Source organism: Phyllobates terribilis, unplaced genomic scaffold (assembly GCF_046119375.1).
Source record: "Phyllobates terribilis strain yellow unplaced genomic scaffold, ASM4611937v1 Scaffold_35__1_contigs__length_13245226, whole genome shotgun sequence".
Classification (NCBI taxonomy): Eukaryota; Metazoa; Chordata; class Amphibia; order Anura; family Dendrobatidae; genus Phyllobates; species Phyllobates terribilis.
In genome coordinates this window covers 2,635,493-2,661,900 of record NW_027362795.1, presented here as the reverse complement: position 1 = coordinate 2,661,900, position 26,408 = coordinate 2,635,493, and the positions used below count along the sequence as shown (strand labels likewise).

At 45.7% G+C, this 26,408-nt stretch overlaps 2 protein-coding genes across 2 annotated transcripts in view; one reads left to right on the top strand and one right to left on the bottom strand.

The window, feature by feature from the left end:
• The window catches only part of LOC141182586 (uncharacterized), a 162,563-nt gene that overhangs the window by 68,095 nt on the left and 68,060 nt on the right, over positions 1–26,408 (top strand). The window lies entirely within an intron of this gene.
• LOC141182587 (uncharacterized) overlaps positions 11,425–26,408 on the bottom strand; it is a 28,900-nt gene continuing 13,916 nt past the window's right edge. Inside the window, exons 2-7 of the mRNA XM_073660740.1 lie at positions 20,358–20,506; positions 20,049–20,228; positions 19,842–19,965; positions 19,661–19,758; positions 19,374–19,464; positions 11,425–14,931 (exon numbers count right to left, since the gene is read on the bottom strand). Of these exons, the coding sequence (XP_073516841.1) occupies positions 13,565–14,931; positions 19,374–19,464; positions 19,661–19,758; positions 19,842–19,965; positions 20,049–20,228; positions 20,358–20,435 (1,938 nt within the window). The 5' untranslated portion in view covers positions 20,436–20,506 and the 3' untranslated portion in view covers positions 11,425–13,564. The remainder of the gene's footprint in view (positions 14,932–19,373; positions 19,465–19,660; positions 19,759–19,841; positions 19,966–20,048; positions 20,229–20,357; positions 20,507–26,408) is intronic.

Sequence of the window (26,408 nt, the reverse complement as noted above, 5' to 3'; positions counted from 1 at the left end):
CCCTATATTTATTATGCAATTTTGCTTTACATTTATATATAATTATGGTAGGGTATGAGATATATTTTTGTCTTGCTTCTTTTTTGCTAGTGTGAACATGCCTCTGTTTCTTGTATGTCTGCCATCTTAGACCTCAGTTCACATTGTCTGGTTTTTTGACTTGTTTGCATTCTGTGCAATTTAAGGGTGTGGCATGCCCTTTGTTGAGCTGATTGGTATATATGTAGCTTACCACGGGCCTAGGTGGTCTGGAGTTGGGACCCGGTCCTATTTGTCTACCCTTTTATATGCATTACTTCAACTTTGATATACAGTAAGGTTTTTAATATAGGCAGTATAGGTACCGTCCCAATTTAGGGTCACCTTGCCGCTGGTGGGACGGCTTGTATACTTTTTTTGATCAAAAATAGTTCACTAAGTACCCTATATTTATTATGCAATTTTGCTTTACATTTATATATAATTATGGTAGGGTATGAGATATATTTTTGTCTTGCTTCTTTTTTGCTAGTGTGAACATGCCTCTGTTTCTTGTATGTCTGCCATCTTAGACCTCAGTTCACATTGTCTGGTTTTTTGACTTGTTTGCATTCTGTGCAATTTAAGGGTGTGGCATGCCCTTTGTTGAGCTGATTGGTATATATGTAGCTTACCACGGGCCTAGGTGGTCTGGAGTTGGGACCCGGTCCTATTTGTCTACCCTTTTATATGCATTACTTCAACTTTGATATACAGTAAGGTTTTTAATATAGGCAGTATAGGTACCGTCCCAATTTAGGGTCACCTTGCCGCTGGTGGGACGGCTTGTATACTTTTTTTGATCAAAAATAGTTCACTAAGTACCCTATATTTATTATGCAATTTTGCTTTACATTTATATATAATTATGGTAGGGTATGAGATATATTTTTGTCTTGCTTCTTTTTTGCTAGTGTGAACATGCCTCTGTTTCTTGTATGTCTGCCATCTTAGACCTCAGTTCACATTGTCTGGTTTTTTGACTTGTTTGCATTCTGTGCAATTTAAGGGTGTGGCATGCCCTTTGTTGAGCTGATTGGTATATATGTAGCTTACCACGGGCCTAGGTGGTCTGGAGTTGGGACCCGGTCCTATTTGTCTACCCTTTTATATGCATTACTTCAACTTTGATATACAGTAAGGTTTTTAATATAGGCAGTATAGGTACCGTCCCAATTTAGGGTCACCTTGCCGCTGGTGGGACGGCTTGTATACTTTTTTTGATCAAAAATAGTTCACTAAGTACCCTATATTTATTATGCAATTTTGCTTTACATTTATATATAATTATGGTAGGGTATGAGATATATTTTTGTCTTGCTTCTTTTTTGCTAGTGTGAACATGCCTCTGTTTCTTGTATGTCTGCCATCTTAGACCTCGGTTCACATTGTCTGGTTTTTTGACTTGTTTGCATTCTGTGCAATTTAAGGGTGTGGCATGCCCTTTGTTGAGCTGATTGGTATATATGTAGCTTACCACGGGCCTAGGTGGTCTGGAGTTGGGACCCGGTCCTATTTGTCTACCCTTTTATATGCATTACTTCAACTTTGATATACAGTAAGGTTTTTAATATAGGCAGTATAGGTACCGTCCCAATTTAGGGTCACCTTGCCGCTGGTGGGACGGCTTGTATACTTTTTTTGATCAAAAATAGTTCACTAAGTACCCTATATTTATTATGCAATTTTGCTTTACATTTATATATAATTATGGTAGGGTATGAGATATATTTTTGTCTTGCTTCTTTTTTGCTAGTGTGAACATGCCTCTGTTTCTTGTATGTCTGCCATCTTAGACCTCGGTTTCACATTGTCTGGTTTTTTGACTTGTTTGCATTCTGTGCAATTTAAGGGTGTGGCATGCCCTTTGTTGAGCTGATTGGTATATATGTAGCTTACCACGGGCCTAGGTGGTCTGGAGTTGGGACCCGGTCCTATTTGTCTACCCTTTTATATGCATTACTTCAACTTTGATATACAGTAAGGTTTTTAATATAGGCAGTATAGGTACCGTCCCAATTTAGGGTCACCTTGCCGCTGGTGGGACGGCTTGTATACTTTTTTTGATCAAAAATAGTTCACTAAGTACCCTATATTTATTATGCAATTTTGCTTTACATTTATATATAATTATGGTAGGGTATGAGATATATTTTTGTCTTGCTTCTTTTTTTGCTAGTGTGAACATGCCTCTGTTTCTTGTATGTCTGCCATCTTAGACCTCAGTTCACATTGTCTGTTTTTTTGACTTGTTTGCATTCTGTGCAATTTAAGGGTGTGGCATGCCCTTTGTTGAGCTGATTGGTATATATGTAGCTTACCACGGGCCTAGGTGGTCTGGAGTTGGGACCCGGTCCTATTTGTCTACCCTTTTATATGCATTACTTCAACTTTGATATACAGTAAGGTTTTTAATATAGGCAGTATAGGTACCGTCCCAATTTAGGGTCACCTTGCCGCTGGTGGGACGGCTTGTATACTTTTTTTGATCAAAAATAGTTCACTAAGTACCCTATATTTATTATGCAATTTTGCTTTACATTTATATATAATTATGGTAGGGTATGAGATATATTTTTGTCTTGCTTCTTTTTTGCTAATGTGTACGAGGTGTACGGAGCCGAGCCGCGCGTGTACGAGGCGTACGGAGCGGAGCCGCGCGCGTACGAGGCGTACGGAGCGGAGCCGCGCGCGTACGAGGCGTACGGAGCGGAGCCGCGCGCGTACGAGGCGTACGGAGCGGAGCCGCGCGCGTACGAGGCGTACGGAGCGGAGCCGCGCGCGTACGAGGCGTACGGAGCAGAGCCGCGCGCGTACGAGGTGTACGAAGCGGAGCCGTGTGGGTGTACGGAGCGGAGCCGTGTGTGTGTACGAGGCGTACGGAGCGGAGCCGCGCGTGTACGAGGCGTACGGAGCGGAGCCGTGTGTGTGTACGAGGCGTACGGAGCGGAGCCGCGCGTGTACGAGGCGTACGGAGCGGAGCCGCGCGTGTACGAGGCGTACGGAGCGGAGCCGCGCGTGTACGAGGCGTACGGAGCGGAGCCGCGCGTGTACGAGGCGTACGGAGCGGAGCCGCGCGTGTACGAGGCGTACGGAGCGGAGCCGCGCGTGTACGAGGCGTACGGAGCGGAGCCGCGCGTGTACGAGGCGTACGGAGCGGAGCCGCGCGTGTACGAGGCGTACGGAGCGGAGCCGCGCGTGTACGAGGCGTACGGAGCGGAGCCGCGCGTGTACGAGGCGTACGGAGCGGAGCCGCGCGTGTACGAGGCGTACGGAGCGGAGCCGCGCGTGTACGAGGCGTACGGAGCGGAGCCGCGCGTGTACGAGGCGTACGGAGCGGAGCCGCGCGTGTACGAGGCGTACGGAGCGGAGCCGCGCGTGTACGAGGCGTACGGAGCGGAGCCGCGCGTGTACGAGGCGTACGGAGCGGAGCCGCGCGTGTACGAGGCGTACGGAGCGGAGCCGCGCGTGTACGAGGCGGAGCCGCGCGTGTACGAGGCGGAGCCGCGCGTGTACGAGGCGTGCGGAGCCGCGCGTGTACGAGGCGTGCGGAGCCGCGTGTGTACGAGGCGTACGGAGCGGAGCCATGCGTGTACGAGGCGTACGGAGCGGAGCCATGCGTGTACGAGGCGTACGGAGCGGAGCCATGCGTGTACGAGGCGTACGGAGCGGAGCCATGCGTGTACGAGGCGTACGGAGCCGCGCGTGTACGAGGCGTACGGAGCGGAGCCGCGCGCGTGTACGAGGCGTGAGGAGCGGAGCCGCGCGCGTGTACGAGGCTTACGGAGCGGAGCCGCGTGTGTGCGGAGCCGCGTGTGTACGAGGTGTACGGAGCGGAGCCATGTGTGTACGAGGTGTACGGAGCCGTGTGTGTACGAGGTGTACGGAGCGGAGCCATGTGTGTACGAGGTGTACGGAGCGGAGCCGCGCGTGTACGAGGTGTACGGAGCGGAGCCGCGCGTGTACGAGGTGTACGGAGCGGAGCCGCGCGTGTACGAGGTGTACGGAGCGGAGCCGCGCGTGTACGAGGTGTACGGAGCGGAGCCTCGTGTGTGCGGAGCCGCGCGTGTACGAGGTGTACGGAGCGGAGCCGTGTGTGTACGAGGTGAGCGGAGCCGTGTGTGTACGAGGTGTACGGAGCGGAGCCGTGTGTGTACGAGGTGTACGGAGCGGAGCCGTGTGTGTACGAGGTGTACGGAGCCGCGCGTGTACGAGGTGTACGGAGCGGAGCCACGCGTGTACGAGGTGTACGGAGCGGAGCCGCGCGTGTACGAGGTGTACGGAGCGGAGCCGCGCGTGTACGAGGTGTACGGAGCGGAGCCGCGCGTGTACGAGGTGTACGGAGCGGAGCCGCGCGTGTGCGAGGTGTACGGAGCGGAGCCGTGTGTGTACGAGGTGTGCGGAGCCGTGTGTGTATGAGGTGTACGGAGCGGAGCCATGTGTGTACGAGGTGTACGGAGCGGAGCCATGTGTGTACGAGGTGTACGGAGCCGCGCGTGTACGAGGTGTACGGAGCGGAGCCGCGCGTGTACGAGGTGTACGGAGCGGAGCCGCGCGTGTACGAGGTGTACGGAGCGGAGCCGCGCGTGTACGAGGTGTACGGAGCGGAGCCGCGCGTGTACGAGGTGTACGGAGCGGAGCCGCGCGTGTACGAGGTGTACGGAGCGGAGCCGCGCGTGTACGAGGTGTACGGAGCGGAGCCTCGTGTGTGCGGAGCCGCGTGTGTACGAGGTGTACGGAGCGGAGCCATGTGTGTACGAGGTGTACGGAGCGGAGCCGCGCGTGTACGAGGTGTACGGAGCGGAGCCGCGCGTGTACGAGGTGTACGGAGCGGAGCCGCGCGTGTACGAGGTGTACGGAGCGGAGCCGCGCGTGTACGAGGTGTACGGAGCGGAGCCGCGCGTGTACGAGGTGTACGGAGCGGAGCCGCGCGTGTACGAGGTGTACGGAGCGGAGCCGCGCGTGTACGAGGTGTACGGAGCGGAGCCGCGCGTGTACGAGGTGTACGGAGCGGAGCCGCGCGTGTACGAGGTGTACGGAGCGGAGCCGCGCGTGTACGAGGTGTACGGAGCGGAGCCGCGCGTGTACGAGGTGTACGGAGCGGAGCCGCGCGTGTACGAGGTGTACGGAGCGGAGCCGCGCGTGTACGAGGTGTACGGAGCGGAGCCGCGCGTGTTCGAGGTGTACGGAGCGGAGCCATGTGTGTACATGGTGTACGGAGATGAGCCGTGTGTGTACGTAGCAGAGTCGTGTGTGTACGGAGCAGAGCCGCAAGTGTACGAGGCGTACGGAGCGGAGCCATGTGTGTACGAGGTGTACGGAGATGAGCCGTGTGTGTACATAGCAGAGTTGTTTGTGTACGGAGTGGAGCCGTGTGTGTACGTATTGGAGCCGTGTGTGTACGGAGCGGAGTCGTGTGTGTACGAGGTGTACGGAGCGGAGCCGCGTGTGTACGAGGAGTACGTAGCGGAGCCGTGTGTGTACGAGGTGTACGGAACGGAGCCGTGTGTGTGTACGAGGCGTACAGAGCGGAGCCGCGTGTGTACGAGGTGTACGGAGCGGAGCCGCGTGTATACGAGGCGTGAGGAGCGGAGCCGCGTGTGTACGAGGAGTACGGAACGGAGCCGAGTGTGTGTACGAGGCGTACGGAGCGGAGCCGCGTGTGTGTACGAGGCGTACGGAGCGGAGCCGCGTGTGTGTACGAGGCGTACGGAGCGGAGCCGCGTGTGTACGAGGCGTACGGAGCGGAGCCGCGTGTGTACGAGGCGTACGGAGCAGAGCCGCGTGTGTACGAGGTGTACGGAGCGGAGCCGCGCGTGTACGAGGTGTACGGAGCGGAGCCGTGCGTGTACGAGGTGTGCGGAGCCGCGCGTGTACGAGGCGTACGGAGCGGAGCCGCAGGTGTACGGAGCGGAGCCGCGCGTGTACGAGGCGTACGGAGCGGAGCCGCACGTGTACGAGGCGTGAGGAGCGGAGCCGCGCGTGTACGAGGCGTGAGGGGCGGAGCCGCGAGTGTACGAGGTGTACGGAGCGGAGCCGTGTGTGTACGAGGTGTACGGAGCGGAGCCGTGTGTGTACGAGGCGTGAGGGGCGGAGCTGCGAGTGTACGAGGCGTGAGGAGCGGAGCCGCGCGTGTACGAGGCGTATGGAGCGGATCCACGCGTGTACGAGGCTTACGGAGCAGAGCCTCGTGTGTACGGAGCGGAGCCGCGTGTGTACGAGGTGTACGGACCGGATCCGCGTGTGTACGGAGTGGAGCCATGTGTGTACGAGGTGTACGGAGCCGTGTGTGTACGAGGTGTATGGAGCGGAGCCGCGTGTGTACGAGGTGTACGGAGCGGAGCCGCGCGTGTACGAGGTGTACGGAGCGGAGCCGCGCGTGTACGAGGTGTACGGAGCGGAGCCGCGCGTGTACGAGGTGTATGGAGCGGAGCCGCGCGTGTACAAGGTATACGGAGCGGAGCCATGTGTGTACATGGTGTACGGAGATGAGCCGTGTGTGTACGGAGCAGAGTAGTGTGTGTACGGAGCAGAGCCGCAAGTGTACGAGGCGTACGGAGCGAAGCCATGTGTGTACGAGGTGTACGGAGATGAGCCGTGTGTATACATAGCAGAGTTGTTTGTGTACGGAGTGGAGCCGTGTGTGTACGGAGCGGAGTCGTGTGTGTACGAGGTGTACGTAGCTGAGCCGTGTGTGTACGTTTCGGAGCCGTGTGTGTACGAGGTGTACGTAGCGGAGCCGTGTGTGTACGAGGTGTACGTAAATGAGCCGTGTGTGTACGGAGCATTGTCGTGTGTGTACAGAGCGGATCCATGTGTATAGAGCCGTGTGTATGGAGCAGTATGTGTACAGAGGGGAGCCGTGTGTGTACGGAGCCATGTGTCTGCGGAACAGTGTGTGTATGGAGTCGTGTGTGTATGAGGCATACGGAGCAGAGCTGTGTGTGTACAGAGCCGTGTGTACGCTGTATACAGCTGTATACCCTCAGGTTCGGTTGCAGACCCCGCGGCTCTTTATCAGACTGTAGAAGAACTGACTCTGGACACTCGGTAAAACTGCGCCCGGACGTCTCTTGTTTCTCGCACAGATACTGATAACATAAGATGGAGTCAGACGAACCCTCCTACAAAACCTGATAACAAAGTCATTACTACAGGACTGGATGAGAAAGGGATTTATTCTACAAGAAACCCTGGGGCCACAAATGAGAGAATCCGGGCCCCGTGGCTGGATACTCCGGGCCCCCAGCGTGTTAGGAGCAGACGGGGTCTTTGTCCCTGGAGCTTCTCTGCTCGGTATAATGAGACTCTGATCTTGTTCTTATAAAGAGGGTTGGAGTAGAATAGAAGCTGCCTGAATATGAGGACCTTGTCTGATCTCTATGTCCTTGTGTACAGAGCTATGGAGATAGCGCTATTCTCTGTATAATAGATGTGATGTCGCTGGAGCCCTAATATTCCTGTACAGGGGTCTCTGTAGAGATAATCTTACCCCAGCATTATGGATTGGGAGAAGGGAAAAAGGGATTGAGGACATTTTATTGTAATTTACCTTTAAAAATAAAACTGTAATTAAAAATAACTGATTAAAAACAGTGGTTTGTTTTTCCACCATTTTGTCTGTAGGAGGTAAAGAGCCGAGGCTGAAGAAGTTTTATCTACAGAAGTCTACAAAAGAGGGAGGATTGGCAACTCCGAATGTCCTTGTCTATTTTGGGATTAGGAGTTAGGAAAAGGGGCAGGAGAACATTTTGGGATTTGTTTTGGGGGGTAGGGGCAAGAGATGCAATATTTGTCCATAAAGTGTAAGTATTAGTAATGAGCGAGCATGCCTGCCATTGCTTGATACTTGATCGAGCATCGCAGTGCCCGGGTATGTTTACTACTCGATCAAGTATAAAACCCATTAACGCGATGCGGCAGGCAAATCACAGTAATTCCAATAGCCAAAATGGCTACGTCATTACCGTGTATGGCAGGCAATCCCCGCGTGTTTTTTGGCGGTCTAACAGCTGCGAAACATGCGGGAGGGGGACTTAAGCACCCACGATATTCGATTGAGAACCTGAGCACCCTGATGCTCGATCAAGTATTGAGCAATGGCAAGCATGCTCGCTTATCACTAGTAAATATATGAATACAGTTAGGTCCAGAAATATTTGACCAAATCTTCGTGATTTCAGCTCTGCAGGCCACTAATGTAGATTTAAAATGAAACAACTGAGATGCAATTGAAGTGGAGACTTTCAGGTTGAATTAAAAAGGATTGAACAAAAATATCCTGTGAATCGTTTAGGAATTGCAACCATTTTTCTGCAAATCCTCCTCATTTCAGGGGCTCAAAAGTAAATGGACAAATTAACTTTGCCATCAAATGTTCATGTTGAATACTTTGTAGAGTATCCATTGCAGCAATTACTGCCTGAAGTCTGGAAGCCGTGGACATCACCAAATGCGCTGGCGTCACTATCCCCGCTTTCTGTCGAATTGAACATGAAGAAGTGTGGGCTGCAGCTGATCTTTGACTTCCTCTTTGTGTTCAATTCGTACAAAGGCGGGGACAGTGAAGCCAGCTATGATTGGGGTCCTGGCTCACGTGTCACAACAACCGCATGGGAGCCCAGGGATTGCGACTGCCAACACCACTGGAATGGCGCCAGCATGAGAGGTGAGTAGAAGCTTTTTCATTTTATCTGGGCCAAGCATGGGGTATGACAAGGAGTTGTCCAAGTAGTAGACAACTTCTATAAACCTATGAAATGCAGCTCAATTGGGTTGAGATCTGGTGATTGATGACCATTGCAGAATATTCCACCTCTTTGCTTTCACGCTATTTTTTGGGTCATTGTTTATCGGTACTGTGCAGCACCATCCAATCAACCTTACTGCATTTGGTTGAATCTGAGCAGAAAGTATCGCCGTGTACACACAGAATTCATCCAGCTGCTTCTGTCTTCAATCACATCATCAATAAACACTAGTGATCTCACACCATTGGAAGCCATGCATGCTTGCACCATCACACGGCCTCCACCATGTGTTACAGAGGATGTGCCGTGAATTGGATCATGAGCCGTTCCAAGCCTCCTCCATACCTTCTTCTTCCCATCATTCTGGTACATGTTGATCTTCGATTCATTTCTCCAAAGAATGCTTTTCCAGAACTGGACTGACTTCTTTAGATGTTATTTGGCAAAGTCTGGTCCTTGTATTTTTAAGTCTGATTAACAGTTTGCACCTTGTGGTGAACTCTCTGTATTTGCTTATTTACTCTCATGAAGTCTTTTCTTTTATGGTGGACCAAGACACTGAAACACCTTCTTCCAGAAAGTGTTATTCACTTAGGTTGATATTGTGGAGGGGTTTTCTTTACCATGTAAAGGATTCTGCAGTCATCCACTACTGTTTTCTTCAGTGGACGTCAACACCTTTTTAGTTCCAAAGCACACCAGTGCATTTTTATTCGCAGAATGTACCGTACTGTTGATTTGGCCACTCCTAACATTTCTGCTCTTTGGTGGATTTGATCTTTTCACTTCCATTGAGAGCTCCTTTCTGTGTTATGGGTTCATAGCAACAGCTTCCAAATACAAAAGCCACACCTGGAATCAGCCCTAGACCTTTTACCTTTTTAATTGATAATAGATTCATGAGGGAAGAGCCCAAAAAGCCAATGAAAGAGCCTTTGAGATCATTGTCTAATTACTTTTGATCCCTTGAAAAAGATGCAGCTCCATATTAAAGAGCTGGAATTCCTAAACTCATACTCAAATTAGGATGTAAATACCCTCAAGTTAAAGCTGAGAGTTGGCACTTTATTAAGACCAGATTGATTTTATTTTTGTATCTTGAATATGTTTCGGTAAACAGTGAAAATGCCCAAACTTGTGTCAGTGTCCAAATATTTTCTGGACCTAACTATCTAAAGGGTGCTATTGAAGTGAAATTCTCACCAGATGTTGGTAACAACCCATCCAATCCACGCAGGCAAAGAAATTAAACCAAAGTTGGCCATAAATTAAAATATGTATTATAATGAGAAATGACACAGGGAAAAAGTATTTAACTTGCTTACTGAAGTTTATTTAATACTTTGTACAAACGCCTTTGTTGTTGATGTCAGCGTCAAGATTCCTCCAGTATGGAGAAACTAATCGCATTGCTCAGTAGCGATTTTGGCCCATTTGTCTACACTAATACTCTTAAAATCCTGAAGGTCCTGTGGGTTATCTTCATCATCTTGGTAGATGGCAGCAGATTTTTATCAAGAATGTCTCAGTACATTTGTCCATTCATCCTTCCTTCAATTATATGAAGTTTGCCAGTGCTATATGCTGAAAAACAGCCCCACACCATGATGTTCCCACCTCCAAACTTTGGTTTTGTGTTTTTGGGTGATATGCAGTGCCTTTTGGTGTCCAAACATGGTGTATATTATGGCATCCAAAGAGTTCAATTTTGGTCTAATCTGACCAGACTATGTTGTTGAGCAAACTTTAAACATGGTTGGATATGTTTTTGTTCAGCAATGGTTGTTGAGTGCATTACTTATAGTTTTCTTTGACACAATTGAACCTGCTTTGCAGTCTAGCTAGATCAAATGCAGAAGTTCTTCTGATTTACTAAGGAGGTACATAACATTTATAGAAAATCTCTTGGAGTATTTCCAAGGGTGCATCATCTTTAATATAATTGTTTAGCCACAATTATTGCCTTATATGATCAGAGGCAGAATATACAGTAAGTTCCTTAAAAGTCACATAGCATAGGTGTGGTGCAGGAAGCCAGCGCCATTTTGAATATCTTCATATAATATTGATATCTTTAACAATTCCAGTTCTTTCTGTTGCTCTCCTCAGATAATTCTTGGCTCTTTAACAATTTTTTGGATAATTCTTTTCACTCCTCTGCCTGAAACCTGGTTGTGGCTGGTTTATGGTGAAATGATGTTCTTTCAAATACTGGATTATTGCCGCAACAGTACTGTACGGTACCGTACTTTAGTAGTTCAGAAATTCTTCTGTAACCAATGCCACCAATATGTTTTGCAACAATAAGGATGCAAAAGTCTTGAGACAGCTCACTGGTTTTACTCATCATTAGATATTTCTTGTATGGCATTCTGGTGAGAATTTCATGTCAATAGCACCTTTAGAAATATACTTACATAGAAATTTGGTGAAGTGTTCAATACTTATTTCACCCGCTTTATAACAATGTGAAATATTGACTGTACATTGAAGATTGCTTTTTGGATTAAAGATAGTAGCAACTTCATATATTTTTAATTCTAATATACTATATTTTTCAGACTATAATACACACCTAATCATAAGACGCATCCAAGGTGTGAAGACCCAGGGTCTTCCGTGAGCAGAACACTACTCAGACAACACAGGGTAATGATAAACAGTGTGGCAATAATTTATTGAACCACCAGCAATCACATATAGAACAGTCCCAGCAAATTCACGAGATAGTGCAAAGTACAGATTCTCACCCTTCCACTGGCCCGCCGGATATAGAGCCATGTGATATGTGGCCAGGTGACCTGATGTTCCACCTGGATTCTTCAAATAGTCTCTGAGAGTTCAGCAATGGAGCAGTTCTGTATTTTTACAGCCAGGGCTGTGGTCCCTTAGGCTGTCATCTTGTGATGTCACACAGAACAGACACAGAGACCCCCTTTTAATAGTCCACATTTGTCCTTTCAAGCCATCATTCATAGGTCAAGGGTCGTGATATTAATTCACAATGCTCAACTATCCACAGCTCATCCCCCATAGTGTTGACTGGCAAACACCCTGCAATGGTATTTAACTTATCTAGCAAACATCCATTGTTCCAAGGCCCTGTATTGTAAAAGTGGCAGACAATACTTTGTAAGAGTTGATATGAGTTGAGAATAGCAGCCATTCATCAATTACCACCTCAAGTGATCAGTATTCAGGGTTATACAAACAATTGTCAGTGTTGAGCAACCAAAGAAGAACACAGGTTTAAAAGTCAACACAACAATAAGGGGGTATGGTTCCTGGCCATGAAATGTATGTCTGGCATAATTAAAAAGCTGTGTCATCATACAAGGTTTAAACAGCAGGAAGAAGGAAAACATTTTTTTCTACTAATTAAATATTTCTCGATGGTGTAAAGTGGAGGAGTGTGTAACGACTCAGCGCCACTGGAAATTCTGGCCACTTGAATATTGCAATTTATTGTTAGTGTTCAGCATCCCTTTTTGCAGCATTCTGCTGTTTTGATCCTTATATTTTAATGATAGTCTAATAAAATGTGCTTTTATATTAATGGATCGCTTCTGTGCTCAGACTAATTATTATGGGAGGGTATTATTCCACAGGGCTCATGTCTCATTGTTTGAGCATTTAATCAGTTTACGTAGTTGGTATAGCAGGGGATCTCTTGTAAATCAACATCTAGCTGGCTTTAGTACAATATGCAATTAGTGCAATTAGCATAGTATCAAACATTGTTTCACCCTGAATCACTGTCCTTGAATAGCCAAAGAAACACACATACAGTCACAAGTCAACACAAACACAATAGTGTATTTCTCTTGGCTTAACAAATCTAGATGTCTGGCTGATTAAGATTAGAAGTTGTTTCATCAAAATCAGGAAGGACAAGGTCTCATTGTTCTCCTCTGTCACAGAAAGCTACCTCCAGTCTATAAGATGCACTCACTTATTATCAAGATTTTTTTCTTGCTAAAAGTGTGTCTTATAGTCGAAAAACAAAAAGTTTTAAAGTAATTTCCCTTTCTCATTTGATTATACAACTGTCTGTTATATGTTTTTGTACAATCTGTCAATAACATATATAGTTTCTCCACCGTCTTGAGTTATTTTTGATGGTCAACAAAATGCGATTTTCCAGTAATTCATTTTTCACACTTAAGGTATAATAATGGATTCCCTCTGTGTGGGATTTTTGATCTTTAACAGGGTTGTCCAGTACTTGGACAACCCCTTCTCATTCCTCAAGTTTGGTCCTGTTAAAATAAAAACAATTATACAAACCTCCCATGCCTGTGCAGTTTCAGTCGTGTAAGCACTTCTGTTTCCGAGGCTCATGTGATGTTGCTACGTCATGTGAGCCCTGCAGCCAATCAGCACTGGCGTCATTGTCCCCACATTCGGACACATCGAACAAAAAGAGCAAGCAAGAAAGCAGCAGCAGCCCTGGCTTCCTGTTAATGTTCAATACGTCCGAAGGCGGGGACAGTGAAGCCGGTGCTGATTAATCGCAGGGATTGTGTGATGTAATAACTTCACTTGAGTCCTGGGAACACGAGTGCAGACACCCCTGGAACAGCACCGGCATGGAAGGTGAGTATGAGTGTTTTTCTTTTTACGAGGCCACACATGAGGAATGACAAGGGTTTGCCCTAATAGTGAACAACCCCTTTAAGAAAATACAATTTTCAGTTAAAACATTTCCATCATTCTGAACATGAAAAAGGCTTCTCCCCCGTGTGAATTCTCTAATGTTTATTTAGAAATGACTTCAGTGTAAAACATATCCCACATTAAGAACATGAAAAAAGCTTCTTCCCTGTGTGAATTCTTTGATGACTAATAAAAGAAGATTTCTTCACAAAACATTTCCCACATTCTGAACATGAGAATTGCTTCTCCCTTGTGTGGGTTCTCTGGTGCCTAAGAAGGTGTGAGCTCTGGTTAAAACATTTCCCACATTCTGAACAGGAAAAAGGCTTCTCCCTTGTGTGGGTTCTCTGGTGGATATCAAGATACGCTTTCCGGTTAAAACATTTCCCACATTCTGAACAGGAAAAAGGCTTCTCTCCTGTGTGGGTTCTCTGGTGGCAAACAAAATGCCCTTTAATGTTAAAACATTTTCCACATTGTGAACAGGAAAAAGGCTTCTTCCCTGTGTGGGTTCTCTGGTGGTCAACAAAAGTGGATTTCTGGATAAAGCATTTCCCACAGTCTGAACAGAAATAAGGCTTTTCCCCTGTGTGAATTTTCTGGTGCCTAACGAAAGTTAATTTGTGTTTAAAACATTTCCCACATTCTGAACATGAAAAAGGCTTTGCCACTGTGTGAGTTCTCTGGTGCTTAACAAAAGCTGATTTATAGTTAAAACATTTCCTACATTTTGAACATGAAAAAGGTTTTTCCCCTGTGTGAGTTCTCTGGTGGTCAACCAAAGCTGATTTCTGGTTAAAACATTTCCCACATTCTGAACAGGAAAAAGGCTTCTCCCCTGTGTGAGTTCTCTGATGCATAACCAAAGTTGATTTGTGTTTAAAACATTTCTCACATTCTGAACATGAAAAAGGCTTCTCCTCTGTATGAGTTCTTTGGTGCCTAACCAAACTTGATTTCTGGTAAAAGCGGTTGCCACATTGTGAACAGTAAAAAGGCTTCTCCCCTGTGTGAGTTCTCTGGTGGCAAACCAAATCTGATTTCTGGTTAAAACATTTCCCACATTCTGAACATGAAAAACGCTTCTCCTCTGTGTGAGTTCTTTGGTGCCTAACCAAATTTGATTTCTGGTAAAAGCGGTTTCCACATTCAGAACATGAAAAAGGCTTCTCCCTTTTCTTCGCTGTGTGAATATTTTGATGTTTAAGAAAATTTTTTTCAAGTGGAAAACAGTTTCCATATTCTGAACGTGAAAATGGCTTATTTGCTTTAGGAGCAATTAGTTTTTTTAAGCTTATTTTGTGACTTTGATTTTCCTTAGTATTCGGCAATGAATCAGAAGACAGGACATGTTTCAAAGGATCAGATGACAGATCTTTGCTGTGAAGGGATGATGGTATATCTGGAGTAATGGTATTCACTTCAATTGTATCCTGTGGGATCTCAAGCCCATCTAATTTAAAAACTGAAGAAGTCAGCTGTCCCTCTGATCTCCTGGTACAGACATCTGCCAAGAATAAAACCAATTATTATTTTAGAATAAAATATCCTCAAGTTTTATATTTTTTTAACATTTCTACTTACACTGTCCGTAGAAACGGCAAATTATGTAAAACTATTAAATTATTCACCAAGACAATGACAGTTCACAGTCTAATAGAAAACCTCATAGCATGAACCAGTAGAGCGTGGTGTCCAACTGTTTGCTCATTCTGCCTCCAAAATATAAAATAAAAAGCCACCAATGTTATGTAGGTGAAAATAATACCAATAAAAACGCCTACTCATTTCACAAAAAAAAAATCCCCACTCAGGTTCATGATCTGTCAATGGAAAAACAGAGGTTTATACATTATTAGTGGCTCAAAGGCTCTAGAAAAGCAACATGGCTTCAATAAACCAATCCAGCAATATCCACTCTCCCAAAGTCAAATCTCCCCTTCACTTCTGAGCATTGCAGGGTTCTGAAGCCACATTTAGCATCCATGTATTCGGCATTACTATAGTGAGAAGAACCCATTTAATTGATGGTGTGTGTCTCCTGGAGCACAATCTGGGCACTATGTGTTGGGTAATAAAATGGCATATTAGCAATTTTCACGCTCCAACATTCACTGTGTGCTAATTTCTGGAAAGTGGGTGTGAAGTCAAAATAGTCACTACTCCTATAGATTAATTCACTGAGGGTTATAATCTCCAAAATGAAGTCACTTTATGGAGATTTCTACTGCTCTAGTTTTCTGCCATTTTGTTATTTTAGGGGCTTCTGCAAATGGTGTGTCCCATCTCCTCTGGTATCTGCTCCTGTCACCATGAGCCACCTTATTCATTCTGCAGGTGGTGCTGGTGATGGAGGGGACATCGGAACTAGGGTTGAGCGAGTATATTCTGTCCGAGTATGCTCGGGCCGAGCTCCGAGTAGTTACAGCTGCTCGGTGATATGGTTGAATCGCTCCCGCGTGCATGATTTGCAACTGTTTAACAGCTTTATTACATGTGAGGAATGTGTAAGAAATAGACATTCCTCACATGTAATAAAACTGTCAAACAGTCACAAATCATGCACACGGGAGCGATTCAACCATATCACCGAGCAGCTATAAATACTCGGAGCTCGGCCCGAGCATACTCGGCGAAAGGGTTAATTGAACATACTCGCTCAACACTAATCGGAACCAGAAGCTCTGGGCGGTGCAGGCTCTGTCCAGCCACTAAGATTAGGGTGCCTGGGGTCAGTAGTACCATCCAGTCTAGCAGTATAGGTGTGTGTGCTGTCCAGCTGGAGTAATCTGCTCCCTGCTTCAGCCAATTGGAGAGCACCACACCCTACTAAAGCTGGAAGCATATTTCCGGAAGCTGCCAGATCCAGCCTTGTTCTCCTCTGGGTCAGTCCTCTGTGCTCAGCTCTCGGCTTGTGTATCAGTTTCCTGTTGTGACCCCGGCCCGTTTACTGACTACTCTTGTGTCTTCTGATTTAGTATTTTCTCTGCCCTCCTGGTTCTGACCCAGCTAACAGACTATTCTTCTTTCCATCTCACACCACACAACAGCAGATAGCACCGTGGCCCAAGCCTAGAGGTCTCTCTAAGTCCAGATCCATGTAGAGGGGTTAAAGGATGATGGGCAAAACTGTGACTATAGACAATAACACATCTACTAAAATGATCAAACTCAACAGTCTTCTTAAGGAATAAAATGAGTAACTAGTGGTGAAATCTCTCTGGGATAATTAGAGTATGGGGCTCGGTGGCTCTTGGCAATCTAAACTATCGTAAGGAACAATATTTTCTGTCAGATGAGTTTCAAGAAGAAATATTAGACATTCAAAGAGAACTTTTTATAATAGTGCAGAGCTGAGGTGTCTTAAATATAGACCACGAGCATTCATAAGAGGTAATGGAGATCTTTTTTGAAAGACTACCAGGGAGTTACAGACTCACATAAGTAAGGCCGGCCGATCCCACCACAATGAAAAGATCATACAGAATGAATGTGTAAAAAAGACATAGAATAAAAAAACATGTTACATCCCCAACAACAACGTATGTATGAGGGGAGAGCTCCAACATTAAACCAGAGTTGCACTCATTTATTTTGGACCATTGGAGCTACTAGGAGTCCTGACCAGAAGAGTACAGAAAGTATTAGCGCCCCCATTTCAGGAGAGATTGTGCAGTAATCTGACTTCCTTAGGATTAAAAACATAATGTAATTTATGACGTAGAGTGAATCCATGAAACCAGGGTTCGAGCCATGCCAACACAAATTGACACTTGTCCCTCACTGCACATTTAATGTTGTCGATCATAAAAGTGAAGTTTGGCCAGAAAGACTGGACCTGGTCTTGTAGGGACCATATGAGCACATTCAGCAGCACAGAAGGTGGATTCATCTAATAAGATATCAGGGATCTAGGAAGCCAACAGCATCATTACCCTCCGCTTTCTCTTACAGGCTCATCATAATATTTTTCTTCAAGTGATTTTCTAACTTGTCAACACATTTTATGTACACTGTCATTTGGCTTTGTAGTTTACAGATTTGGGAAAGTAAGAATCAGTATCTTCTAATCCCAGGGGGTAGGTGGATCTTCCAGGTTGTAAGATCTATAGAAAAGGGCTTTCAATGCCCAAAGTCATTTGAACAGTTTTTGGTGGAGGAGAATGTTGTGGTCTAGAGGCAAAATGGTGATTACACGATTGTGATACGGCCGGACTACACCACTGATAAGTTCGGCACTCCATACATGAAAATATAAGAAATATTGTATCTAGACTAATGTCACTTTGAAAAATGAAGGTTTTTTGCGCATAATTTGGCCATACAGGCTTACAGCCCAAGAGTGGCATATCCAGTGGTAGCGTAGCGTAGTTTCCCATCATACGAAGGTGACCTTGTCGTGGTTGATGGGCACACATAAATTGGCCAAATTATGCGCAAAAAACCTTCATTTTTCAAAGTGACATTAGTCTAGATACAATATTTCTTATATTTTCATGTATGGAGTGCCGAAGTTCTTTTTGCAATTGAGATTACTCTTTTCTTCAGAGCACCCGAATAGACCAGTGAGCGACCCCTCTCTTTTTTCTATTAATCATTTTTGGGATCCCGCTCCTGGAGCATTGCAGCAGGTACGTGTTCACACTATTAGAAGTTTGACAGCCTTTTTTCTGACCATGTGTCCCTCCCATTCAGTCACAGGTGGTTTTAACTAGCTCTACCAGCCCATACATTGTAGGTTAAAAGCCCAAGCAGAGACATATTGTCCATACAGGCTTACAGCCCAAGAGTGGCATATCCAGTGGTAGCGTAGCGTAGTTTCCCATCATACGAAGGTGACCTTGGTCGTGGTTGATGGGCACACATAAATTGGCCAAATTATGCGCAAAAAACCTTCATTTTTCAAAGTGACATTAGTCTAGATACAATATTTCTTATATTTTCATGTATGGAGTGCCGAAGTTCTTTTTGCAATTGAGATTACTCTTTTCTTCAGAGCACCCGAATAGACCAGTGAGCGACCCCTCTCTTTTTTTCTATTAATCATTTTTGGGATCCCGCTCCTGGAGCATTGCAGCAGGTACGTGTTCACACTATTAGAAGTTTGACAGCCTTTTTTCTGACCATGTGTCCCTCCCATTCAGTCACAGGTGGTTTTAACTAGTTCTACCAGCCCATACATTGTAGGTTAAAAGCCCAAGGAGAGACATATTGTCCATACAGGCTTACAGCCCAAGAGTGGCATATCCAGTGGTAGCGTAGCGTAGTTTCCCATCATACGAAGGTGACCTTGTCGTGGTTGATGGGCACACATAAATTGGCCAAATTATGCACAAAAAACCTTCATTTTTCAAAGTGACATTAGTCTAGATACAATATTTCTTATATTTTCATGTATGGAGTGCCGAAGTTCTTTTTGCAATTGAGATTACTCTTTTCTTCAGAGCACCCGAATAGACCAGTGAGCGACCCCTCTCTTTTTTCTATTAATCATTTTTGGGATCCCGCTCCTGGAGCATTGCAGCAGGTACGTGTTCACACTATTAGAAGTTTGACAGCCTTTTTTCTGACCATGTGTCCCTCCCATTCAGTCACAGGTGGTTTTAACTAGCTCTACCAGCCCATACATTGTAGGTTAAAAGCCCAAGCAGAGACATATTGTCCATACAGGCTTACAGCCCAAGAGTGGCATATCCAGTGGTAGCGTAGCGTAGTTTCCCATCATACGAAGGTGACCTTGTCGTGGTTGATGGGCACACATAAATTGGCCAAATTATGCGCAAAAAACCTTCATTTTTCAAAGTGACATTAGTCTAGATACAATATTTCTTATATTTTCATGTATGGAGTGCCGAAGTTCTTTTTGCAATTTACACCACTGATAAAGCAGCCACAGCCGGTGTCTGAGAAGAATCTGTGACTTCTCTGCATTTAGTGATTACTACTCACCTGGGTAGTCATATGTAGAAATCTCCTCTTTACACCACTCATCACCCCTCACATATGTCTCTGTAGTATTAGTATGGGTCAGATCTTCACCCTGAAATAAATATTGTAAAAGTCACAGACAGATGAGAAGTCCCATCTATGATCAGCTCTAATCCTGCCATCTCCACCGTTCTCATTACACAAGTAAAAAACATATAATACTGGTGGATAAAACAAGACTGAACACAAGACCTTCACAGCCGTCTACACATCTTGGGGAGATCTCAAGACATCTTCTCTCCATCTACCTGATGATCCTCAGAAAAGTTGGGATTTTCTTGTTTACAGTCCTGTGGAAGAAGAGGATGGGGACATCTCTCTGGTGTTGTCCTCTTACTGGATAGATCTGGAGGAAACACATACAGGGACTGAATTCATTCTTTACATACAGATAATTATAGGCCGCGTGTATTTAGTCCTGTCTATTACCTGGTGATATGATGGGCTGGGGAACCTCCATCATGACGTCCTTGTACAGATCTTTGTGTCCTTCTAAATACTCCCACTCCTCCATGGAGAAATAGACGGTGACATCCTGACACCTTATAGGAACCTGACACATACAATGATACAGTCATCGTCCCTATCCCTTCATAATGTTACCCTATAATGTCCCAGCATTCCCAGCAGTGTCACCTCTCCAGTCAGCAGCTCAATCATCTTGTAGGTGAGTTCTAGGATCTTCTGGTCATTGATGTCCTCATGTATCAGGGGGTGAAATGGAGGTCCTGTGATTGGGCTCAGGGGTCTTCCCCATCCCTCAGACACAGGGTCCTGACAGCGCTCACTAGAGGTCTTCTTCACTACTGTGTAATCCTGGTTATGGAGAGACACATGAATAAATCTCCCTCCAGACATTTCCAGAGTCCTCACCTCTCCAGTTCTGTCCATCTGTTATTCCCATACATAAGAATGATGTAATGTGACGTCATCAGAATATCTCACCTCTCCAGTAAGCCGGAAGAGGATCTCTAGGGTGAGGTGTAATATTTTATCAGCCATCTTTTCTGTGTCCATATCCATCTTTAATGGGTAAATCAGGAAAATTCTCTTATATAGAAGATATTCTCTGAGGGATCTGATATTGTAGAGACCTGAATGAGAAGAAGATGAGCTAATGTAACATCATAAAAATCCCATGTAATAATAAAATTACTGGAAATAAGAGAAAAACATGAGTAGATTTATTATTTTACAGTATTTAATTTTTTCTTTACATCTAATAATAAAACCTATATATTTTAGGCCACAGACAACAAGCAGTTTTTTCCTCGGAGCCTTCAGCTGAATACGTTTCTCAAAGACTCAACTTCCATAATGCTATTTCTCGTTTCATTTACCGATACTGGAATCAACATGAACAATACTGCAGGAGATATTCATTACACGTGTCATGAGAAATAACTACTAAATGATGAATCTACTACAGCTCTAGAAACATATTTGGCCAGAGTTTGCCACTGACTACATCTCCACCGGCCGTCTATATGAATGTTTCCCGTCTTCCCCGGACTGTCATCTTCTATCATGTTAGATCTCATGTCTGATTCACACACAGAAGTTTGAGGCTTTTATAAAAGCTTTTTTATTTGCACAAATATCGCGGACAGAAATTATTTGATACCAAAGTCTCCATGTACAGTGTTTTATGGGGTTTATTTCTGGCCTTAGGCTTTCCTATATTACAAGAAAAACACCAGAAAAAAGCAGAAATTAAAATGTTTCAAAAGAAAATTGGCACCAACAAATCTTGTAATAAAAAAACATGAAAAAGCATTAGATACATCTTATTTTTTTAAATGTTAAAAAAAAAAAAAAAAAAAAAACCTGTTTTGGGCATCAGAACATAGATGTACACCTCAGGCACGGCACAGGTACGGTTGCAACAAAAAAAACTGGCAGCTTAACCACTTGTTGCTGTCAAAAGCAAATCTCAGAATGTTTGACAGAGTTTGGCCCAATACCCCTCCTTCCCCAAGTACTCGATAGCATGGGGATGCCCAGTTACTACGATACTTAAATGCCTAATAATGGTGTCTGGGCCAGCAATATACGAAAATCTATTAGGCCGGGCCAGAGACAGCGTCCAATAAGTTACATTTTAATGTCCCCATTAGACTAAAGTGGCATGAAAGCACTGATTTCGGGGGGTTTGGTAGACTATATAATGTGTTTGGGGGCTTGCCGACAGATGATGTCAGGCAAAGAAGAATCTGGCATCCTAAATTTCAGAAGCTAATCCGTTTGTTCTTCCTGTAGATAATTCTCCGCTAGAGGAGTCTGGAGGTGACTCTCTCATACAGACCACAGGAAAGCTGGAACATTTGTGTGTATGGGGGAGTTGGGAGAGATAGCCGTCTGCCAAATGACCGATCAGACAACACTTATCTCATGTGTATGGGGCCATTAGCATTACACTGATAGGCAGTGATAATACACGGCAGTACAGTCGTAAAGTGCATCAACAGCACCAGCAGCACTACCATCAACAACAGTCGCCATAACAGTAGACAACAGCAGCAGCAGATGATTTACTCACAGAGGCGGTTCGTGGCACGTCAACGGCTTTGACTCCAATGTCAGCTGATGATTTCTCTGTCCCGAAGGCGGTGAGGAGAGCCTTGCAGCAAATTTCATCGGGTGGTGACATAGATGCCTTTTTAACCGTTTTTGAAAGGGTCGCCTATAGTTAGAAATTCCTGCCAGAGCAGTAAGTGGAAGTCCTGGCGTCAAACTTAGCGGGGGAGTCACAAAAGGCCTACTATGATTTAACCTTACAGGATGCCAAAGAATATGAAAAATTGAAAATGGAAATTTTGGCGCACTTGTGAGTGGCAATGTCTGTCAGGGCACGACTGGTTCACCGCTAGGCATATCACCATGAAAAACCCCCTTGCTCCCAAATGTTTGATCTACCTCACCCAAAAGTGGTTACAGCCAGAGTCCGCTACACCAGCACAGATGGTGGAGCGAGTTGTAATGGACCGGTTCGTGCACTCCCTTCTGAGCCCGATGCAGACGTGGGTTGCCCAGGGAGATCCCTGGAACAACTTGGTGGGACTGGTCGAAAGATATCGGGGGGGGTCGATGGGTCCGTGGGAAGGCAACCCATTCCATACTGGAAAGTGGATGTATAAAAGGGGATGGGGCGTCCAAAGTCCAAGGGAGCGGTGGAGGTCATGCAAAAGGTATCAGGGATGTAATTTGCTGGAGAGGTCACGGCCCAGGTCATATAGCTGCCCAGTGTCCCCTGACCACCGAGCAAATGGACTGTAGCATGGGATGCCGGTGTTCATTCTAAGCATATCCAGCTTGCAGTGTGGACTGTTCTCCAGGCAAGGGGCCCCAAACTTGTCCTGTAAAACTGAATGGCCTGCAAATGACTGGACTACTAGACTCAGGGAGTTTGGTGACCCTCGTGAGGGCCACACTCCTTCTCCAGTTGATTGCCAGGAAGAAGGTGGGCATCTGCTGCATCCACGGGAATGCTAAAGACTATCTGGTGGCCAGAGTGGTCATTGAGATGGCCAGAGGTACTGAATCCCATGAGGTCGGCGTGGTCCAGGATTTATTGCACCCAATTATCGTTCGGGACTTTGTGTTGTTTTAGGACTTGTGAGGGAGGGGCGGTGACCTCGATTATTTGGGTAAGAAATGGGTTGGCCCTAAAAAAGTCTCACCAACCCCAGAGTCTGACGAGTTTCCCTTCTGTGTAAAGGGCCAGAGAAAATTTGGGGTTCACCCAATATAGGAACCTAACTCTAAAAGAAGCATTCAATAAGGTAACCATTATAAATGGCATATCACAGGAGTCGGGGGCTGACACCAGGTGTCCCTATTTCATGTTGAGTGGGGACTTATTGTACCGGGTTACTAAGGTGAGGAAGGAGATAGACTAGCAATTGTTGGTACCAGGACCCTATAGACAAAGGGTGTTGGACAGGGCCCATTCACATGTCTTGAGTGGCCATCTGGGGGTGGACAAAACTCAAGAACGGGTCATGCAAAGGTTCTATTGGCCCAGATGTCACCGTGAAATCCTAAGAAATTGCAAGTCCTGTCCCACCTACCAGTTAAACGTTATCACCTCTCCCTTCCAAAATCCTTTTGTGCCACTATCCATCTAGGCAGTGCAACAGAGAAACCACATTGAAATTCTATGTTGGCTGGACAGACCACAAGGTGACACTAAGAGTGTCACCGTGGCAGAAACAATTTCACCAGAAACAACAGTGCCGAGAACTGCTTCAGCGGAACCAGGACCTGTTTTCAGAGTTGCCAAGATGTACGCAGGTTGGTGAACATGGAATCCTGACGGGATCACATGTGCAGGTGAACCAAAAGCCGTATAGAATCCCCAAAGCCCGCTGCAAGGTGATTTTAAAGATAGGGGGCTAAATTTGACGCATATCCGATATTGCGCAACTATAAACTCATAGAGAAGCTAGGACCAGCCAGATACATCACCTCCCTGGACATAATGAAAGGTTACTGGAAAATTCTCTTCTCTCAAAGTGCCAAGTAGAAGACAGCCTCTTACAGTGACCGGACGATTGCTTCCAGTATAGCAGAAGCCCATTCAGGCTGCAAACAGACCCAGCTACCTTCCAGAGGGCCATAGACCTGCCCTTAGCCCCTCACAAAAAGTATGCCGCAGCATACTTCGACGGTATTGTGATATTTAGCCCGGATTGGGAAAGTCATCTGCAGGAGGTCCAGGCCGTGCTGGATGCAATGAAGAAAGGGTGGTTTGTCATAAACCAAAGAAGTGTGCCATCGGGTAAAAGGAGGCAAAATACCTGGGCTATATTGTCGGAAGAAGCAAAGTAAAGTTGCAAGTGAATAAGCCGGAGGCAGTCCAAAATTGGCGGAAACCAGTCTCCAAGGAACAGGTGTTCGGACATTTCTGTGAATGGTGGAATACTATCAGTGGTTTATCCCGAATTTTGCCATGATAGCCGTACCCCTGACCGACCTTCTTAAGGGGACAAGTCGTCAATGGCCAAATTGTCTCCTGAAGCAGTCATGGCATTCTCTGAGTTGAAGCTCAGGGATACAGGTCTTCATCTTTCATGTGAAACAGGCCTGGAAATCTGCATAGTAACGCAGATGCCCTGTTTAAACTTCCCTGTTTGATAACTGAAGGTGCGAAAACCTACAGCTTTGGGCAGAGGGGGGTAAATGTGACAAAGTCACTGGCAAAGTACTGGAGGGGAGATATGTAGCACTGAGATTGTTAGCTTCAGTAATAAAAAAATAGGAAAAATGTTCCAGCACACGAAGTGATAAGGGGTTAGTCAGCAATCTTTAGTGCTAGGGTGATTAAACACCTATAGAGAGGGAGGAGGTCAAAGGATAAATTCCCAGCCTTTTAGAGCATTTGGTGTCGGATGGACCTGGAGGTGAAAGCTCTGAGCTGCTTTGTCATGTGAAGGAAAGCTAAACATTGGGTTTGTTTCTGAAGCGGGTTGTTACCCGTAGCAACAGGTAACCCGTTGTTACCGGTTGTGTTTTGTTTTCCTGTTAGGCCGGGAAGGCCGTGTTTGTTTTTGCTAACATTACCGTGGTTTATGCAGCACTCTTAATAAACCCAGTAGAAGATTTAAAGAGACTGTGTTCCTGTATCTATCTCTATATGTGTTAGCGCCATGCCGGATCCCCGCTCTAAAAGGCAGGGATTCCGGCGTGTCAGGTCACTCACCCGCTCCGCAGCTGGCGCTTTCCTCCCCCATGCTCTGCCTTTTTCCAGCAGAGCTTCTGGTCGAGTCCTTAGGGCAAGCGCGCGCACTTGCCATTACGTCCCCAGCCAATGGCTGTGGGACATTACATACAGTTGTGCTCAAAAGTTTACATACCCCGGCAGAATTTTTCCTTTCTTGGCCTTGTTTCAGAGAATATGAACGATAACAAAAAAACTTTTTTTCCACGCATGGTTATTGGTTGGGTGAAGGCATTTATTCTCAAACTACTGTGTTTTCTCTTTTTAAATATTAATGACAACCCAAAACATCCAAATAACCCTGATCAAAAGTTCACATACCCCAGTTCTAAATACTGTGTATTGCCCCCTCTAACATCAATGACAGCTTGAAGTCTTTTGTGGTAATTGAGGATGAGGTTCTTTATTTTCTCTGATGGTAAAGCTGCCCATTCTTCTTGGCAAAAAGCCTCCAGTTCCTGTAAATTCCTGGGCGGTCTAGCATGAACTGCGAGTTTGAGATCTCCCCAGAGTGGCTCAATGATATTGAGGTCAGGAGACTGAGATGGCCAATCCAGAACCTTCACTTTGCTCTGCTGTAGCCAATGAGAGGTCGACTTGGCCTTGAGTTTTGGATTGTTGTCATGTTGGAACGTCCAAGTATGTCCCATGCGCAGCTTCCGGGCTGATGAGTGCAAATTTACCTCCAGTATTTGCTGATAACATGCTGCATTCATCTTTCCTTCAACTTTTACCAAGTTTCCTGTGCCTCTGTAGCTCACACATCCCCAAAACATCAGCGATCCACCTCCGTGCTTTACAGTAAGAATGGAGTTGCTTTCATCATAGGTCTTGTTGACCTCTCTCCAAATGTAACATTTATGGTTGTGGCCAAAAAGTTCAATGTTGGTCTCGTCACTCCAAATTACCTTGTTCCAGAAGTTTGGAGGCTTGTCTCTGTGCTGTTTGGCGTATTGTAGGCAAGATACTTTGTGGCTTTCTTCTGGCAACTCAACCATGCAGCCCGTTTTTCTTCAAGTGCCTCCTTATTGTGCATCTTGAAACATCCATACCACTAGTTTTCAGAAAATCCTGAATTTCAGCTGATGTTACTTGTGAGTTTTTCTTTGCATCCCAGACAATTTTCCTGGCAGTTGTGGCCGAAATTCTTGTTGGTCTACCTGACCGTGGTTTGGTTTTTACAGAGCCCCTGATTTTCCATTTGTTAATCACAGTTTGAACACTGCAGACTGGCATTATCAATTCCTTGGATATCTTTTTGTATCCCTTTCCTGTGT